This window comes from Lactuca sativa, chromosome 2, assembly GCF_002870075.4.
Source record: "Lactuca sativa cultivar Salinas chromosome 2, Lsat_Salinas_v11, whole genome shotgun sequence".
Lineage (NCBI taxonomy): Eukaryota > Viridiplantae > Streptophyta > Magnoliopsida > Asterales > Asteraceae > Lactuca > Lactuca sativa.
The window spans coordinates 163,638,483-163,654,283 of NC_056624.2; the positions used below are offsets into that span (position 1 = coordinate 163,638,483).

Below are 15,801 nucleotides of genomic sequence, written 5' to 3' on the forward strand. Positions count from 1 at the left end.
CTTGTCTCCCAGCGCCTTTGTCGGCAGATTGTAGCGCCACTGTCGGTGTCTGGAAGCTTATTTCCTATGAACCTGCTATGAAACAAGTAAGCATTGGTTATTTCAATTATTTAGGCCTGTCAATTCGGTCAGTCGTTTCGTGTATATGCGTAACACGACACGACACGAATTGTTTTTCCATAACCCGAAAACGAAACGACACAACGTCGTGTTTTTTTTCCTAACACGAACACAAATCTATTAAAAAAACCGACAAACACGACTTACCCGACAACACGACAAAAGTAGCATAAAATTTTCTTTTGTTTAATTAATTCATGCTTAAAAAACGACAAACACGACAACATGATAAAATAACAAAAAAAATACCAATATCCTCAAATTAATACATGCTTGAAACGACAAAGAACGACAAAAAAAACATAAAATGGTACTAAACGTCCTCAACTTATATATCCTTGTTATCCATTTGCATGACATCATCTGTAAGTTTTTCTAAAGATAACTCTTCATCACCTACAAAATAAAAAACATAACATAAAGTTAATAAAAAAAGTTAATTAATACACCAAATTCAAATTTTCAGAATGTAAAAAAACAAATACTTTTAGCTCCAAACAACCAATCTAGGACACTTTCTTATGTGACCTCGCAAGCTTGTTGTTCCATTTTTTGTTTCACAGATATATTTTGTTGAGCATCTCTTACATTTTGCCATTTCCCTCCCATCATTACCAATTGGAAGTCTTTCAAAAAACCTCCATACCTTCGACCATCATTCTCTTTCTGATTTGACATGAACTTCTTCACCTTCTATTTTAACATCTATATCAACCACATCAATGTCATCTTCTTCGAGGTCAGCATCCTTCAAAAAAAGATTTAGGTATGTAATGAATTGAAAAACTAGTAAACTTGCTGAAATGCAAAGTTGAAATGGTAGTAAAAAAACCTGTGCAACCACAACTACAGCAGGTTCTGTTGTTGAATCAAGCTCTGCCTTCTTCATAACTAGGATGCTAGAAGATTCAAAAAAAATTAGAAAGTTAATCAGAAATAAATAAATGTATTACTATAAAGTCAGAAATAAGAAAGAAATATGAACACATAGCAGTGAGCTTTGAAATTTTTTACAATGAAGAGACAAAAACAAGAAACAGAGATATAAAAACAAGAAACAATGGGTGATCCAGAAAGTAAAAAAAAAAAAAACAAATACTGCATCTTGTAACAGAAAAATAAAAACAAGAAACAAAATCATACACGATACATAGTTACATACACTGTTACTGTATCTAATTAGTGATACACCATATATTATACAGTCAAAAAGAAAAAAACGGAAACATATATGCAAGAAACAAGGGGTGATTCATAAAGTAAAAAAAAATATTGCATCTTGTAACGGAAACATATATGCAAGAAACAAGGGGTGATTCATAAAGTAAAAAAAATATTGCATCTTGTAACAGAAAAATAAAAACAAGAAACAAAATCATACATGATACATAGTTACATACACTGTTACTGTATCTAATCAGTGATACTCCATACATTATACAGTCAGAAAGAAAGAAACGTAAAGAGATATGCAAGAAAAGTTTGCTCGACTAAAAATCTGATTAATCCAATATATCAGAGCATGTCAGGCAAGAAAAGAAAAGGAACGCATAGCAAGGAATTTTGAAAATCATATATTCTACATTCAACAATTAGAAAGAAACATAAAGAGATATGCAAGGAATTTCGAAAATCATAAATGGAGAAAACAGATGGAATTTTGTAACATTATTAGACAAACAATTTGTTTTTCCCCATTCAAGATTTCCATCTGATATCGAGAAAACAGAAGGAATCAACGGTGATGGCAGTCAAAATCAAGCAGCTAATCATAAACTCTAGCTATATGATCGATTAGCTAAAATCATACAGAATATAACATTACCTTGATGATTGATGAATAACAGAAGAGATCGTCAAGTGAGTTGTGATGAAGAAATCGTTGTGTTCTGAAGAGCCAAGTCGATGAATCACAGAAAAAATCGTCAAGTGAGCTGTAATGAAGAAATTGTTATTGTTGAAATCGATTTTAATTGATAATTTAGAGGATTAATTTGCTTTCATTTGCAATTAATCAAATATATAATCGTTGATGGAGATTGGAGAGCCGATAGAATCTACTCTAATAAATGAAAATGACTTTGCCACATGTCATTTTCTCATAAGATTAGTCACATGTCATTTTGTCATAATTTAAGATATATTTATTTTCCACTTGTCATTACTTTAATTTTTATTTTCAATATATCATTAATTTACTTTCCATAAATTAAACCTACCATAATGACTATCAAATTTTAAATTTTAAATTTTAAATTTCAAATTCAATTCCAAATAAATTTATAGTTTAAACCTTGATGTTTAATATTTTATTATAATTAACCCGTTTAGTACACACTAAACACATAATTTTAATTAATTTATTCTTTGCATGTTTTTTTCTCATAATTTTCACTTATTTCAATTTCAAATTCAAATAAAATTTCTATTTAATCGTTCGTACTTAACATTTTGTTTTAATCAACCCGTATATTATACGGGTCTCACAACTAGTGTGAATCGGAAGAGGCGAAGACTCGAAGATTGAAGAGGCGTACGTGAATCGTCGGTTTAATTGATTTGTTAGTGTCGACTATCGAGGCTCGAGGGGAACTTTCTGGGAAATTGATAGTCATTAAAAGTTAAAACAAATAGACGCTTCACTTCTAAACATTTAAACAAATATATACTTTAAAATAAAATTATAAATACATTTTCAAAATTATTATTTAATAAAAGTGTAAGTCGGTTCTAATCGTGTCAAACTCGTTTTATTGTCGTGTTATATGTGGGTTTTTAATCGTGTGTGAGTCGGGTTGCTTTCGTTTCAATTTCGTGCTAATTTTTTAACTCGAACACGACACGACACGACGTCGTGTTTTCTTTTTAACACGAATACGACACGAACACGAATTCGAAATTCGATTTCGTCCCAATTTCGTTTCGTGTCGTATATTCTTGTCGTGTCGTGGCATGTTTTGACAGGCCTACAATTATTTGTCATTGAAAACTTGGAAATAGCAATTAGGCTTATTTTATTAGGCTTATTTCCTTCTCAGGTTTCAATAATGAAACAAGTAAATAATAAGCAAGTTTAGGGTAGGTCTGTCAAATCGGACCGTCGTGTCGTGTTTTTGTCTGACACGACACGACACGATAATGTTTTTTGTAACACGAACACGACACGACACGATGTCGTGTTTTTTTTTTCACTAACACGAAAACGAATCAATTAAAAAACGACAACACGACACGACACGACAAAGATAATATTACATAATTGTTATTTTATTTAATCCATATTTAATCATATATAACATGATAAACACGACAAACACATGCTCAATCTTGTCAATTTCGTGTGAATTTGTAAACACGAACACGACACGACTTCGTGTTTTTTATACTTGACACGAACAAGACACGAAAACGAATTCGAATTTTGATTTCGTCCGGATTTCGTTTCGTGTCGTGTCATAAATTGACACCCCTAGTTTAGGGTTATTACAGATTTCTATTTTATTTTGGGTAAGTTTCATCTTATCTAATTTTGTCTAAAAACGCATGATAATTTTGTTTAAAAAATGTTTATCGAAGTTTTTAACTTTATTGATAACCACTGAACCACGAGTCATTTTATTGATAATTTTGTCCATTGTTTGTTAACAAAAGCATAGAATATCACTTAAAATCCACAAAATGAACAAAGAAATCATAACTTCAATTTGTATAATCATTTGGTTTTTGTCAAAATAAACAAAGAAATCATAACATGAAATTAGTAAAACAAAATATGTTCAATATGAACATCACAAGAATCCCCAAATAGTCAACACACAAAACCACCCCCTCCCCCTCCTCCCCCAAAACCATGGGCAACAAAGGAAGTTGCTAAAATTATTTCCTAAAAGCACACACATGGACTGGTCATACAGCCCATCTTCATACTAGTTCCATTGCATATGGTACAAGTCACTGTAGCAAAATTGATCTCCTATACATGAATCTTCGCTGACTCATTTTTTGCTGCATACCCAAACTTGGACGTGTTGTACTTCCTATAAACACCAGTCAATCTCCCAACTCCTGCCTTTTGATGATACCCCACAATCATTCTTGAACATTCCCTAAATACAAGTCAAACCAAATCCAATATTAGAAAGTCAAACTCATTACATAAATCTTTACAAAGTTTCAATATTCAATCAATCGCTTACAGAAGTTGATCTTCAGTGTAGTTCGTATGCCATTGGCATGTCTTGGACCACTGATTCACCCCATAAAGACTGCATTGAGCTGTGTAGATCGAAGCTGCAGCCATGAACGATGGTGGGAATTTAAGCATCTCGTATTCCACAAGACAAAGCTCAATCAAGAAAAACGACAATTGCTCAAGTTTTGAATCCGATTGAGCTGCCTTCAAGAATCTTTTCATGAACACATACGCTGTTGGCACCGACATGTTGAATTCTAACGTGTTCAACATTAACTTTTCCTGTCGCCAAAAGGGGAAGAAAACCATTAGTTTTAATGACACAACAATCAATAAATAAGATCAAGATGGATGAAAAAATGTTGACTTTTTAGTACCGTTTCAAGAATTTGACTTCTTGAGTAAGCTTTATCCGATATGAAAACCAAATCGTCAATAACAGGGACTGAAACTTCTTCGTATTTACAAGCCAAAAGCATGGCGACCAAACCAACTAATTGCAAATTCTTTCTAATAACAGATTGTTTAGCTAAAAATCGGTCAATGAGGTTGACTGTCAAGAACAATGTCTCATGTTGAAGGTCAAACTTGTGGTGTACCTGTTTGATTTTTGTTGAATTCAGTTAGAGAAATAGAAAATCGTTGATGGGTATCGGGGAGTTAATCGACTAATCAAGTTCAAAATTCAAAATTTTGAAAATTTAAAAGTTACCTCAACGAGCCAATCAATTAGTATAGCTCTCATCTTCTCGTTTATGTCAAATTGTTGTGTCATATAGTCTGGTGACACCAAGCTACAATTCTGCAAACAACATGAATTAGTTAGTTACATTTGATTTTGTTTCAAAGATCAATTCAAAGAGAGTGATGATTTCCATTTTTAGTATCAGAAAGTCGAGTAATGAGTAATGAGCATGGTTTTTATACCTCCATCCTTCTATAATGAGCATAAAGATCTTCAACATATTCGACAACAGCAAGCTCATTTTCATTATCACAAATGTCAATATCGACTACTGATTCCTCGAAAATATCCTCCATTTCAACCTCCTCCTACCATATTTCGCAAAAGTCAAACTAATGCCCTCAAAAGAATTTTGAGTTAAACACAATGATAGAATTAAAACAAATACCATATGATGATCTCTTTGATACGACGTTGTTTCTGATGTTTCCAAGAACATTGGCACAGGTTGATCTTCCCATACACCAAAGTCGTCATTTGAGGGATTTGACTTAATCTCCTGGTAAATTGATTGAATTAAGAGTCAAAATCTTTAACTAAGTAGTGAAACGTCAACATGGTTTGTAGAATTTAGAATGAGATGAATTGTACCTCAGGGAAACACTGTTTCTTGTTGGCAATATTTGCAGCAAGTTTCCTTATTTTAGAAAAAAAAATCAGATCAAATTGTTAGTCCATAATGTAAAAAGATCATAAACATTATTCCGAATTAAAATCCAATTTTGACTTAAAGAGTCAATTTGAATGATTTATCAAACCAAGTTTCTTAGATAATCTTTTTAGTAAATATAATCTAGCTTTTAATAAAATTCTCATTACTGGAAAACGTTTTTAGGCCAGAAACTAAAAAGATCGAAGTAAACTTTTAATTTGAAGTTAATAGGATTGAATGCGAAACTCAACTTGAATGTCTTACACTATCAATGAATAAATAAATAAATAAATATAAAATATAATAAACATACTGCGATGAAGCTCTCTTGTTAGCAACACAAGGATGAGGTTGAGCTCCTCCTCGACATCCGCCGCCGGCGACGCCGGCACCACCCAAATTCTGATTAATCACACCCAATACTCTCCGGTTATGTACAACTTCCGTACCGAACTTTCCGCCACCCATAACGTCTTTTTTACCTATATACCCCCAAGAAACATAATGGAAATAAAAATCAAACAAGAACCCAGATATTGTAAACAAGCTCGGATTTAAATACTCAGATTCGTATTCAAATCTGCAGATTTCAAGATTCAAACATTGAAGTAATGAAGGTGCCGCAAAATATGGATCTAACTTAAGTCAATGGCGCTAAAAGATACCTTGCTTATTTGCGGGTTTCATCAAAGCTGGATTGTTCTCAACAGAATTAATCTCCATTGATGAAGAATCAAAAACCCAACTTTGAAAATCTCTGTGATGAAATATCTTGAATATCAAGAAACCCACAAATCAAAATCTACGAATGCAAGCAAACCAATCGCATTTAGTTCAGAAAACGGCAATGAAATCTACAGAAGATGATAAGAAGATGAAATCAGAAGAAGTGAATAGAAGTGTGTATGAAGGTGGCCATTATATTTGAAATCAACGGCTAGAAAATCTGTCCGTTGGATTTAAGATAATCAATCTCATTACAATATTCGGCTTGCGTAATAGGAATTGTATGAATTTACTTTTTCCAGAGTAAAACTTGCTAAGTTCAAGTTTATTATGCTTTATAGTCATGTGTATATTTCATCAAAATCTGTATTCTGATCTTAAATAGTTATTTTTTAATCTGGAAAAAAGGGTGGCGCTTTTTAAGGGTCTTTGTACAGCAACGGTCACCTTTGAGGTTTTTGACACGTGTCATGTACGCGTTTCTACGAATATTGCTCATAAAGAATGCGTAATAAATGATTGAGATCATAAAAATAGTAATATGTATTATTTCCTATTTCCCTTATTTCCAAATAACAGAAATAATTTTTGTGAAATTAAATAGTCTTCTACTTTTTATTTCTATAAATATTTTTATCTATTAAAATTATGATATGTGTCATCTTTCCACCATTCAATTTGATTTTATTTGATATATTTCTAATATACTCTTAATAAGATAATTAAAAAAAATATGAAATGACGACACTTATCATAATTTTAATGGGTAGAAATGTTTGTAGGCATAAAAAATAGGACCGTAGGAAATTAAATATTTCTATTATTTGTTATTAGTTATCTTTAACAAAATTGTAATAATCACTTCTTGTTATAAAATTATAAATTAATTATTTACTATTTTATATAGTAACTTACAAAGCATTGATTTTATCTAAAAAGTTAAAAATATATGATAAAAACTGAAACATAAAAATAGGTTTCTTTATATTCAAAACTAAATTATGAAATCTGATAAAGAAGGAAATCATTATACATTGACAAAAGATGGTAACTATATTAAAGGAGAAAATATATTTTAATAAAATTACTTTGAGTACACGTTAATTAATTAAGTAAGCAATAATAAACTCTAAATATTCATATAATATTGTTTACATGATATGTAAATTTTTTTTTTGTCAATTAGTAGTTAGTATTTATAGTTTTTTTAAAAGTGATTATAATTTAGTTTAATTTGTTTCTATTTAACACCGATTTTATTTTTGAAAACATAAACCTAACTAGTAGAGTAATATAATAATTGATAGAGTTTGCACTTTTTGGATGAGGAGAGAATTAGAAAGGGCCAAAGAGGCGCTCTTGCCCACTTTCAAGGGTAAATTTGTCTTCTACAATCCGGCTCCTCCTTGGAGTTTGGCCGCATGTTAGCTCTCTTTCAACGATATATAAACAAAGGATTAAAAATTATAATTTTCGTTTTATACATATAATTTGTCAAAAATAGTTAATGTAATGGCTATATTTCTATGAATAAAAAATAAATTGTGAAATGATAAGTTCCAATATACTTCTAATTATTGTTGATAAGTAAATAAGTAAATTTGGAAATTCAAATTTTCACGAAAATGCTAGATTTTAAGAATAATTAAAAATGGAAACTATTTGTATGATTAACATGTTTAAGAAAACACTTACATCATGATCAACGACTATCCAGTATCCACATTAAATCTTTAATCTCTGAGGGATTATGCAATCGATCTTGGCGTTTTATTTGGAGCAACAAAGTATTTTACATAAAAGGAAATGTTCAAGAATCTTCAACGACCACTTGTTTGGATCAACGCTATTAAACTTTTTTTTTATTAAGATAATCTATTTTGAAAAATCAATAAAAAATTTAATATTTCATTATTAATATATTTTTTTTTCTTATCCAAACTATCAAATTTACGTTCAGTCTTTTTCGTCTTAAAATATTATATACTTAAAAGATCTACCTAGTTGTAGGGTGACAATTGTATTGTGTTCGGCTAGCAGATTGATAGATCAAAACTTAATCTAGACTTAACTCATATAAATATTTGTGATATCTTACTCAATTCTAACCCGAAAAGAAGTTATATATTAGTCTTTATTCTTTGCTTTATTTGATAAACACACCTTTTATTTTTTTTAATCTAATAAATTAAATGGGTTATGGATCAACCCATGAAATTATTTACAAACCTGAATACAAACTGCATAATACACGGGTTGTAGATTGACATATCAAAAAAAACTCAACCCAAAATATTCATTCCCGACCTAGTAGTTATAACATCAAAATGGTATTGGATGGTATTGTGAAAATGAAGTAGTGATAATAAATAAATGAATGAACTTATATTGTTTTTTATTGTAATATTTAACAATTCTTTAAATAAATAGAAAGCATATAACATGGTTTTTTATATGAAATAATTTGACTGACAAATGAGGGCATGTGGTCAGTTCCTATCTCTTGCCTTAATTTATTAGGTTGTCAGAAAACCACCTAATTTCTAGTGGGGTTGCTTTTATGTTATTTTACAACTCACACACTATGCATCACCAAGTTGTACTGTACAACCAAGGATCATATGATAAAACTTGTGGACATTGACATCCTTAGAAGTTGTTAGTTTGTTACAGAGGGTTCAATACTTGAATCTTGGTCGTTTAAAGTTAGAAACGAGTATGTAATTTAATTTCTTCAAGATGACTACTTGTTTAAGAATTTCATCTTCTCAACATTTGTGATTAAAATTATGATATTTGATCGTTACTTGAATAATTTATTAATTTATTTGGCTATCCTGAAGACATAAAATAATAAAAAGTTCCCTTGTTGACCAAGTCAACAACCTTTAATCAGTTTATATCAATAAAATAAGAGACCTGATATATATAACTTCAGCAGAATCTTGAAACATCCACAGTAAATTTGTCGATTAGCAATTAGCCAATAACCAAAGAGAAAACATTAATTTAACATGACTACTCCTAAAAATTGGAATTTTACAAGATTTCTCAAGAAAAACGACTTGTAACGAAAGCCTAGAACTATTTTCACTCCTTTGTAACTTCTGTTATTTTATCATCATCTAAGATATGATATCGGACTGACTAATTGAAGTAAAACAATTTATATAGTCAAAATCAAACACTGTAATTTTTTATGAATTAAAAACAGTACACCTACCTCATCATCAACATACTACACTAGGCACTATTATTGGTTTCATTTAGTGAACATGTCATTAATAGCCTAAAAATGAAATATGACAAAGGAGTTCGTATGATATTATAGTTGTTGATTGAATCAGACTCAACCTCTTATCAGACCCAGAAAGAGACATATCAGAGAAAACATGATCAATCAGAGGCTTCTAATTGTGGTACAGACAATCTGAATCTGACTGAGTCTGACCGGGCCTCTTATCAGGCCCAGTAAGAGGCATCTCAAACAGCCCCAAAATGTTATCTGAGTTTAGTTGCAAACAAGATATGGAAGAAGCAAAGGTGAAGGTGTTCCAGATTAAGATTCACTTGAAAAGAGACGACAGAATGGACAATGATCCTTTCCTTTTGTTGTTAAGGCTTTGTTCTTGAGTTATTGACTTTAACTCATCTACTTTTAGGGTTTCTGTTTGAGCTTCTAATTCTAAATCAGATGGAAACTTTTCATTCCCTACTGATATGCTTTCAAGTTTCTGGATTCTGGATTCAAATGTGTTCATCTCTTCTGCCTTCTCCACTGCAATAACCTGTTCATCTTTATTAATCTTTTTCACCTCTGTAACTACTATGTTTTGCTTCTTTCTAGTGCTCCATTTCTGCTTCATATGGGCATCATTGAGTAACCATAATCTTGAATCAGATTCTTCTATAAACTGTTTGTTTTCATCTTCTTCATCATCAACCCTACACCCCAAAGTATTCAAGATGATCTTTCCTAGGGCAAATCTAGTTTCTGAAACATCACCCTTTCCAAGTAACCCATACTCCATCTCAAAACAACTTCTTCCTTTATTGTAATTCTCCACATTATGTGCAACAACATTAAAAAGTTGTGCAGCACCATGTCCTGAGTTCTTGGATATGAATACCTGCAAAAAAAAAAATAGCAACAAACATCTACCTAATTAAATCAATGTCATTCAAAATTTCAAATACAAACCAATAAGATTGACTTACTAGACGAGGGAGTTTTGACTTTGTTTTCTGCATCCTATCTGTATCTTTCACCAAACCATTAATCGAATCCAAGACATTCAATGCTAATTGGCTCACTTTTTCAGAAAGTTCATCTTCATCAGATATCAAGTCAGATGATTCTGATTCTGAAATTTCGGGTTTAAAACTAACTGGTGATGGACTACATTGCCTTACAAACTCAACACCAGCTGTCCATTCTTGATGATATAAAACAGAAGCCAAAGTCAAGACTACTAAAGAATCTTGTGGTTTTTTTACAAGTGCTTCATGAAACGCCAAAACTCCAATCCTGTGTCAAAAACTCAAATCAATAACATTTACACAGCTTCAAATGTACAATGATTGTAACTAACTGATATAAGTAGTAGCTTCAATTCAAATACATTAACTAACTTACCATAATCGATAGGTACATGGATGATCACAGCTAAAAAGCTTATCCATATGCGAAAACATCTTCTGAAAAAACAAATTACATTTGACAAATTATTACCCAAAGTAGAAAGAAAGTCATAACTCATAATAAGTTAATAACAATACACATGTAGATGGAAATGTTTTAAATACCATTAACATCATGCTACATTGCTCAGATCCAGAAGTCTGTCTAGAAATATATGCAGCCTACAAATTCAGTCCAACATTTTGAAAAACTTTATATTCTTTCATGAATCATAACAAGAATGCAAATATTACAATGTTGTTGAATTATTACCTGAAATGGGAACAAAATCTCAAGAATGTGATATTTGTGAAGCAAACGGATTGAAGATTCTGCAGCTCCATACGATAGCATATAATCAATCTCCATCATGATCCTGGTCTGAATAAACAAGCTTATATCACAACATAAAATAATTGTAATAACATATTTAAAAAAAAAAAAAAAAAATACCTGGCTTAAATCCAATAAGGATGAAACATGTTTATGAATTGCTGACTCAATATCCTTTGAAAATGATAACCCAAGACGAGCTGCAATTCTCAATCCCCTAAGTATTCTTGCTGAATATAATAATACAAATCCATGATTAGTTCATCAAGATTAAAACAGAAACTAAAATTTGCAACTATAAAATTTCTTGATAAATGGAAATATATGATTAGAAGAGTGATGAAATGAACTTACCACAGTCCTCTGTGAATGACAAATTAGCAGGTACTAATGTTCTTAGCTGAAATCACATCACAAATAAGTGAATAACAACAAACTTGAATTGGTCAAATTCAATGAAAACAATGTGAGCAAATACAAATGATTGTGTTGTGTTGTGTTGTGTCTTACTTTTAGCTCCAATAAATCTTTCATTCCATTGGAGTAATCATAGATCTTGTGCATAAGAGGGTCAAAGAACAAGCTGCTTCAACAAAATCAAAGAAAAATTAAACATAAATGAACCAAAATCATACGCAAGAGTTGCAAAGAATACCTGTTAACAGTGAAGTCACGATGCATGGAGTTTTTCCAAAGTTTAAGGTCTGATTTGTCACAGTTTCTAGGCATGTGAGATACAAGAAATTTTTCTTTATCTTCAGAATGTTTTGCCAAAGTCTTGAAACTGGATACCTGGTATTATAAAACATACAAAATACATAATTTGATAACATTAAACAGAAAGCTAATTTGAATATAAAAAGGCACCTCAATAATTGAACCCTTTATATGCACCATACATATAGGAAATCTGCGCCCCACAATATGACATCGATGAAACTGCTTCTTAATCTGCAAAAATAGCAATGTACTTAACTATTAAATCAACATACAACATACAACATACATACATGATACAACTACTATGGATCATGATTACATAGACATGTAAATGGCATATGAATGGAGTAGTTTCAATGAAGGAAACCTGATTAAGATCAGCTGTAGTGATAACATCAAAATCTTTTGGTGTTCTATTTAGAAGTAAATCTCTCACACAACCACCAACCAAGTAGGCTTCAAATCCTGTAAACAAATACAACTTTTTTTAGCTTGAAGCATATGAAGTAAAGAGAATCATTGGTGTGATAATTATCATAGAACACAGAAAGAATGATAGAACATTAGATCTGGTTATGTCCAAAACCATAATAACTAATAAGTATTGCTTTTTGGGGGGAAATGCATTCTCATAAGTCATAACCCCCTACTGAATTACAAAAATATCCTACACCCATATTACCTATAAATGAAAGGTGGAAAAATGCTCTATATAAAGTAAATGTAACATGAACAGAAGTAACCTTGGGTTTGGAGAATCTTTAGAAGAGTATAGGGAGCCGAGGGGACCATTGTTCGGCTTATCCCTAATGATCTGGAATCCATCTTTTTCCATTTAGAAATATTGATTTCGCCTGACAAATATCATCAAGTACTTCAACTCTATTTCACGAATTGCAAATGGGAATGAACCCAGGAAGACAATTACAAGCTTGGATAATCCGTTTTAATTTTAGGTTAGAAACATGATATGCTCCCTCAGTTCGCAGAAGGAGCTACACTTTGATTTGGATGTCCTTCCCGATAAACATTTTGTTAAATTCATAAAGAGTCATACGAACAGGCGAACAGCACAATGCTGATGTTAACAATTAAGATTGCAGAAAACTCAACATAAACGTTGCTAGGAACATATAGGTTGGACATGCAAAAAATCAAAGTGTAGCTCTATTATACAAAACTTAAGCATCTGATCATACCAAATGCAATACAAACAAATTGCTTCAAAAAATTCAAGTGATGAGGTATCCATTTGACAATTTCTTTGTCGCATATACAGAGACCTAACATACCTGGTTCAAAATCCGAGCCCTTGTCGCTACGAGGTCGAGGTTTATTTCCAACTTCGGCGTATTTATGGTAAAGACACTGCAGTTAAAAAGTTGCAAATACGTTGCTCACCAATTGTTCGATGAAATGCTTAAAAAAATACAAAAGGTTAATGTTACAGATAGGGAGAGAAACCTGTGATGGAAGAAGGATTTTGAAGCGAGAAAGAAGGGTATGGCGTTTAACGGATATCCCCGCCATGGAAACGTCAAGAAGGGGGCAGTTGCCACGGCGGCGTTATTGGTCGGGAGGTCATTGAAGGGCGGGCGAAAGGGAGGTCTGCGAGTCAAATCCTAGTATTTATACTTTCGTACTTTTCCCATTTGAAGATCGTATGACACAATCGGGAAAAAATAGTTCAACCAAAAGGCATCAATGCTCGAATATAAAGCTAAGCAGTTTGATTAAAAATCAATTAAAGATTGTACCTGTTGAATATGCAAGTGACATTTTTTTTTCATATCGACACTTTCAAGTCATTTATTTATAAATGGTTTTTCTTTAAGTTTATATAAGTTCTGATATGTCAACTAGATAAAATGTAAATCCAAAAACATTCTAAATAAATAGAAGGTTACGAAGGTTTATATTAATTATTTTTGAAATCGTTAAAATTTAGACCAAAAAGAATATTAAAGAGCAAAACGGATGAAAACTAACCAAACTAACCGGGGTTGGTTCTAGAAACTCAAAATTGGTTCTAGAAACTAACCAAATTGTTTTTACAATTTGGTTCTAGAAACCGGGGTTGGTTCTAGAAACTCAAAGTAATATAAACTAAAATTAATGTTCTTACATAAAAATAAAAAAATAAAAAAAATAAATTGTTTTCAACAAATAAACACCAAAAACACATAGAAATCTGCAACAACATAATAACTCATTGAAATCAAAATAACATTGTAAAAACAAAAAACAAATAGAAGTCTCAAAACTGTTCAAAATCAAAAGTGAAAACAATACCTAATGTCCTAATCTAAAATCTGTAACAAAGTAACAATAAACAATCAACATGGAATTGATTATTGATTCTCAAAGGCCAAATCACAACAAGTCAACAAACATGAGCATTTGGATTTTGGCAGTCCTAAATCTAATCCGAGAAATTGAGACTTGAGAAAACAGGAGCGTGTATATATATATATATATATATATATATATATATATATATATATATATATTAAGAAATGGCGTAAATTTCAACTTACTAGGGGTCTTGGTAGTATAGGAGCATACCTGATTATTGAGTTGATTATTGAATATTGATTCCCAAATCACAACTGAACTACCGGACTACAACCTACAGGAACAGGAGAACCGTTGAACCGGAAGAGAAGAAAGAATGACCTAACATACCTCATTTGATTGGTTTCTGATGACACTGTGACAACTTATTTCCGATGAATGGCGATTGTCGATTGGCAATTTGGCGAGATGGTGAGTGGTGAGACCAGGCTGCACGCGTCAAGACTCCAGCGATGAGCGGCCAACGAGGCAACGAGCGACGATGGGGATTGGGGGCGGAAGATACGATCAATTCCACTTTGTGCTTCACTCTTTTGGGTTGGATTTTGGAAATTGGACTATGGGAGGGGGCACAGCCCATATTTGAAACTAGGAGGCCTATACTAAATTTTCTAAAGTCATATTTGCTATTTGTGATCCAAATATCAGGAGGGGGCCACAGCCCCTCCTGACCCTACATATACTCCGCCAGGCAAATATTATAAAAAGATTAAAAAAAAGTATTGTCATGCTTAAAACCAACATGCATCAGTGAGTGTCTTATTTAATAAAATTGTTCAAAACATGAAAGTGTCTAAAAACACCAAAAGCTCATATTTCTCTTTTGGCAATTCATAAAGATGGTCTTAGCCAGTATATTTCATTATTGTCTTGATTCCATTATTTATGGTTGATGAGATATCTCCAGTTTGTCGAAAACATAATTGGACTCCATTGAGGAGCATATAATATGTTGTAGAGAGCTCTCGAATTTCAAATATTGATACGATATAGTTAAAGAGGTTTTTTAAGCATTTAGTCGCATTGAGGTTTCCGCTAAGAAATAAGTAAACTTATTGATTAACCCATCGAAAAGAAGGTCAACACTTTTAACATTTTGGTTTTAGATGCGTAAATGGGAAACACGTATGTAAGGATCTAACAAATGTTTCTCTTTTAGTGGGCTTAAATAGTGTTGTTTCATTATGAGTCGAATTGCTTTAAAAGTTGCATCATACAAAATTACAAAACACGAAATAAAAATATGTATGAAAAACAACTCATGTTTATACCATTTG

At 31.7% G+C, this 15,801-nt stretch overlaps 2 protein-coding genes across 3 annotated transcripts; both read right to left on the reverse strand.

Moving 5' to 3' along the window:
* Positions 1-3,799: 3,799 nt before the first annotated feature.
* On the reverse strand, positions 3,800-6,635 carry LOC111902543 (G2/mitotic-specific cyclin-2). The gene is made up of 9 exons (XM_023898360.2): positions 6,375-6,635; positions 6,023-6,191; positions 5,649-5,694; positions 5,446-5,556; positions 5,240-5,365; positions 5,025-5,114; positions 4,690-4,911; positions 4,317-4,594; positions 3,800-4,226 (listed from the first exon to the last, which is right to left on the reverse strand). The coding sequence occupies exons 1-9, from the start codon at positions 6,430-6,432 to the stop codon at positions 4,094-4,096; spliced, it is 1,233 nt and encodes a 410-aa protein (XP_023754128.1). The 5' UTR covers positions 6,433-6,635; the 3' UTR covers positions 3,800-4,093.
* Positions 6,636-9,586: 2,951 nt separating this feature from the next.
* Positions 9,587-13,900, reverse strand: LOC111902544 (uncharacterized). Of its 2 annotated transcripts, XM_023898361.3 has the most exons (14): positions 13,634-13,900; positions 13,462-13,537; positions 12,913-13,023; positions 12,537-12,634; positions 12,317-12,400; positions 12,105-12,241; positions 11,960-12,032; positions 11,804-11,849; positions 11,570-11,679; positions 11,390-11,497; positions 11,242-11,298; positions 11,072-11,133; positions 10,654-10,963; positions 9,587-10,565 (listed from the first exon to the last, which is right to left on the reverse strand). In XM_023898361.3, exons 1-14 carry the CDS (start codon positions 13,697-13,699, stop codon positions 10,002-10,004), a joined length of 1,902 nt encoding a protein of 633 aa, XP_023754129.1. In that variant the 5' UTR covers positions 13,700-13,900; the 3' UTR covers positions 9,587-10,001. The 2 variants fall into 2 exon arrangements, with proteins under 2 accessions (XP_023754129.1, XP_042755177.1); XM_042899243.1 differs by lacking the exons at positions 13,462-13,537; positions 13,634-13,900 and having other exon boundaries at positions 12,349-12,400.
* Between the last annotated feature and the right edge of the window lie 1,901 nt (positions 13,901-15,801).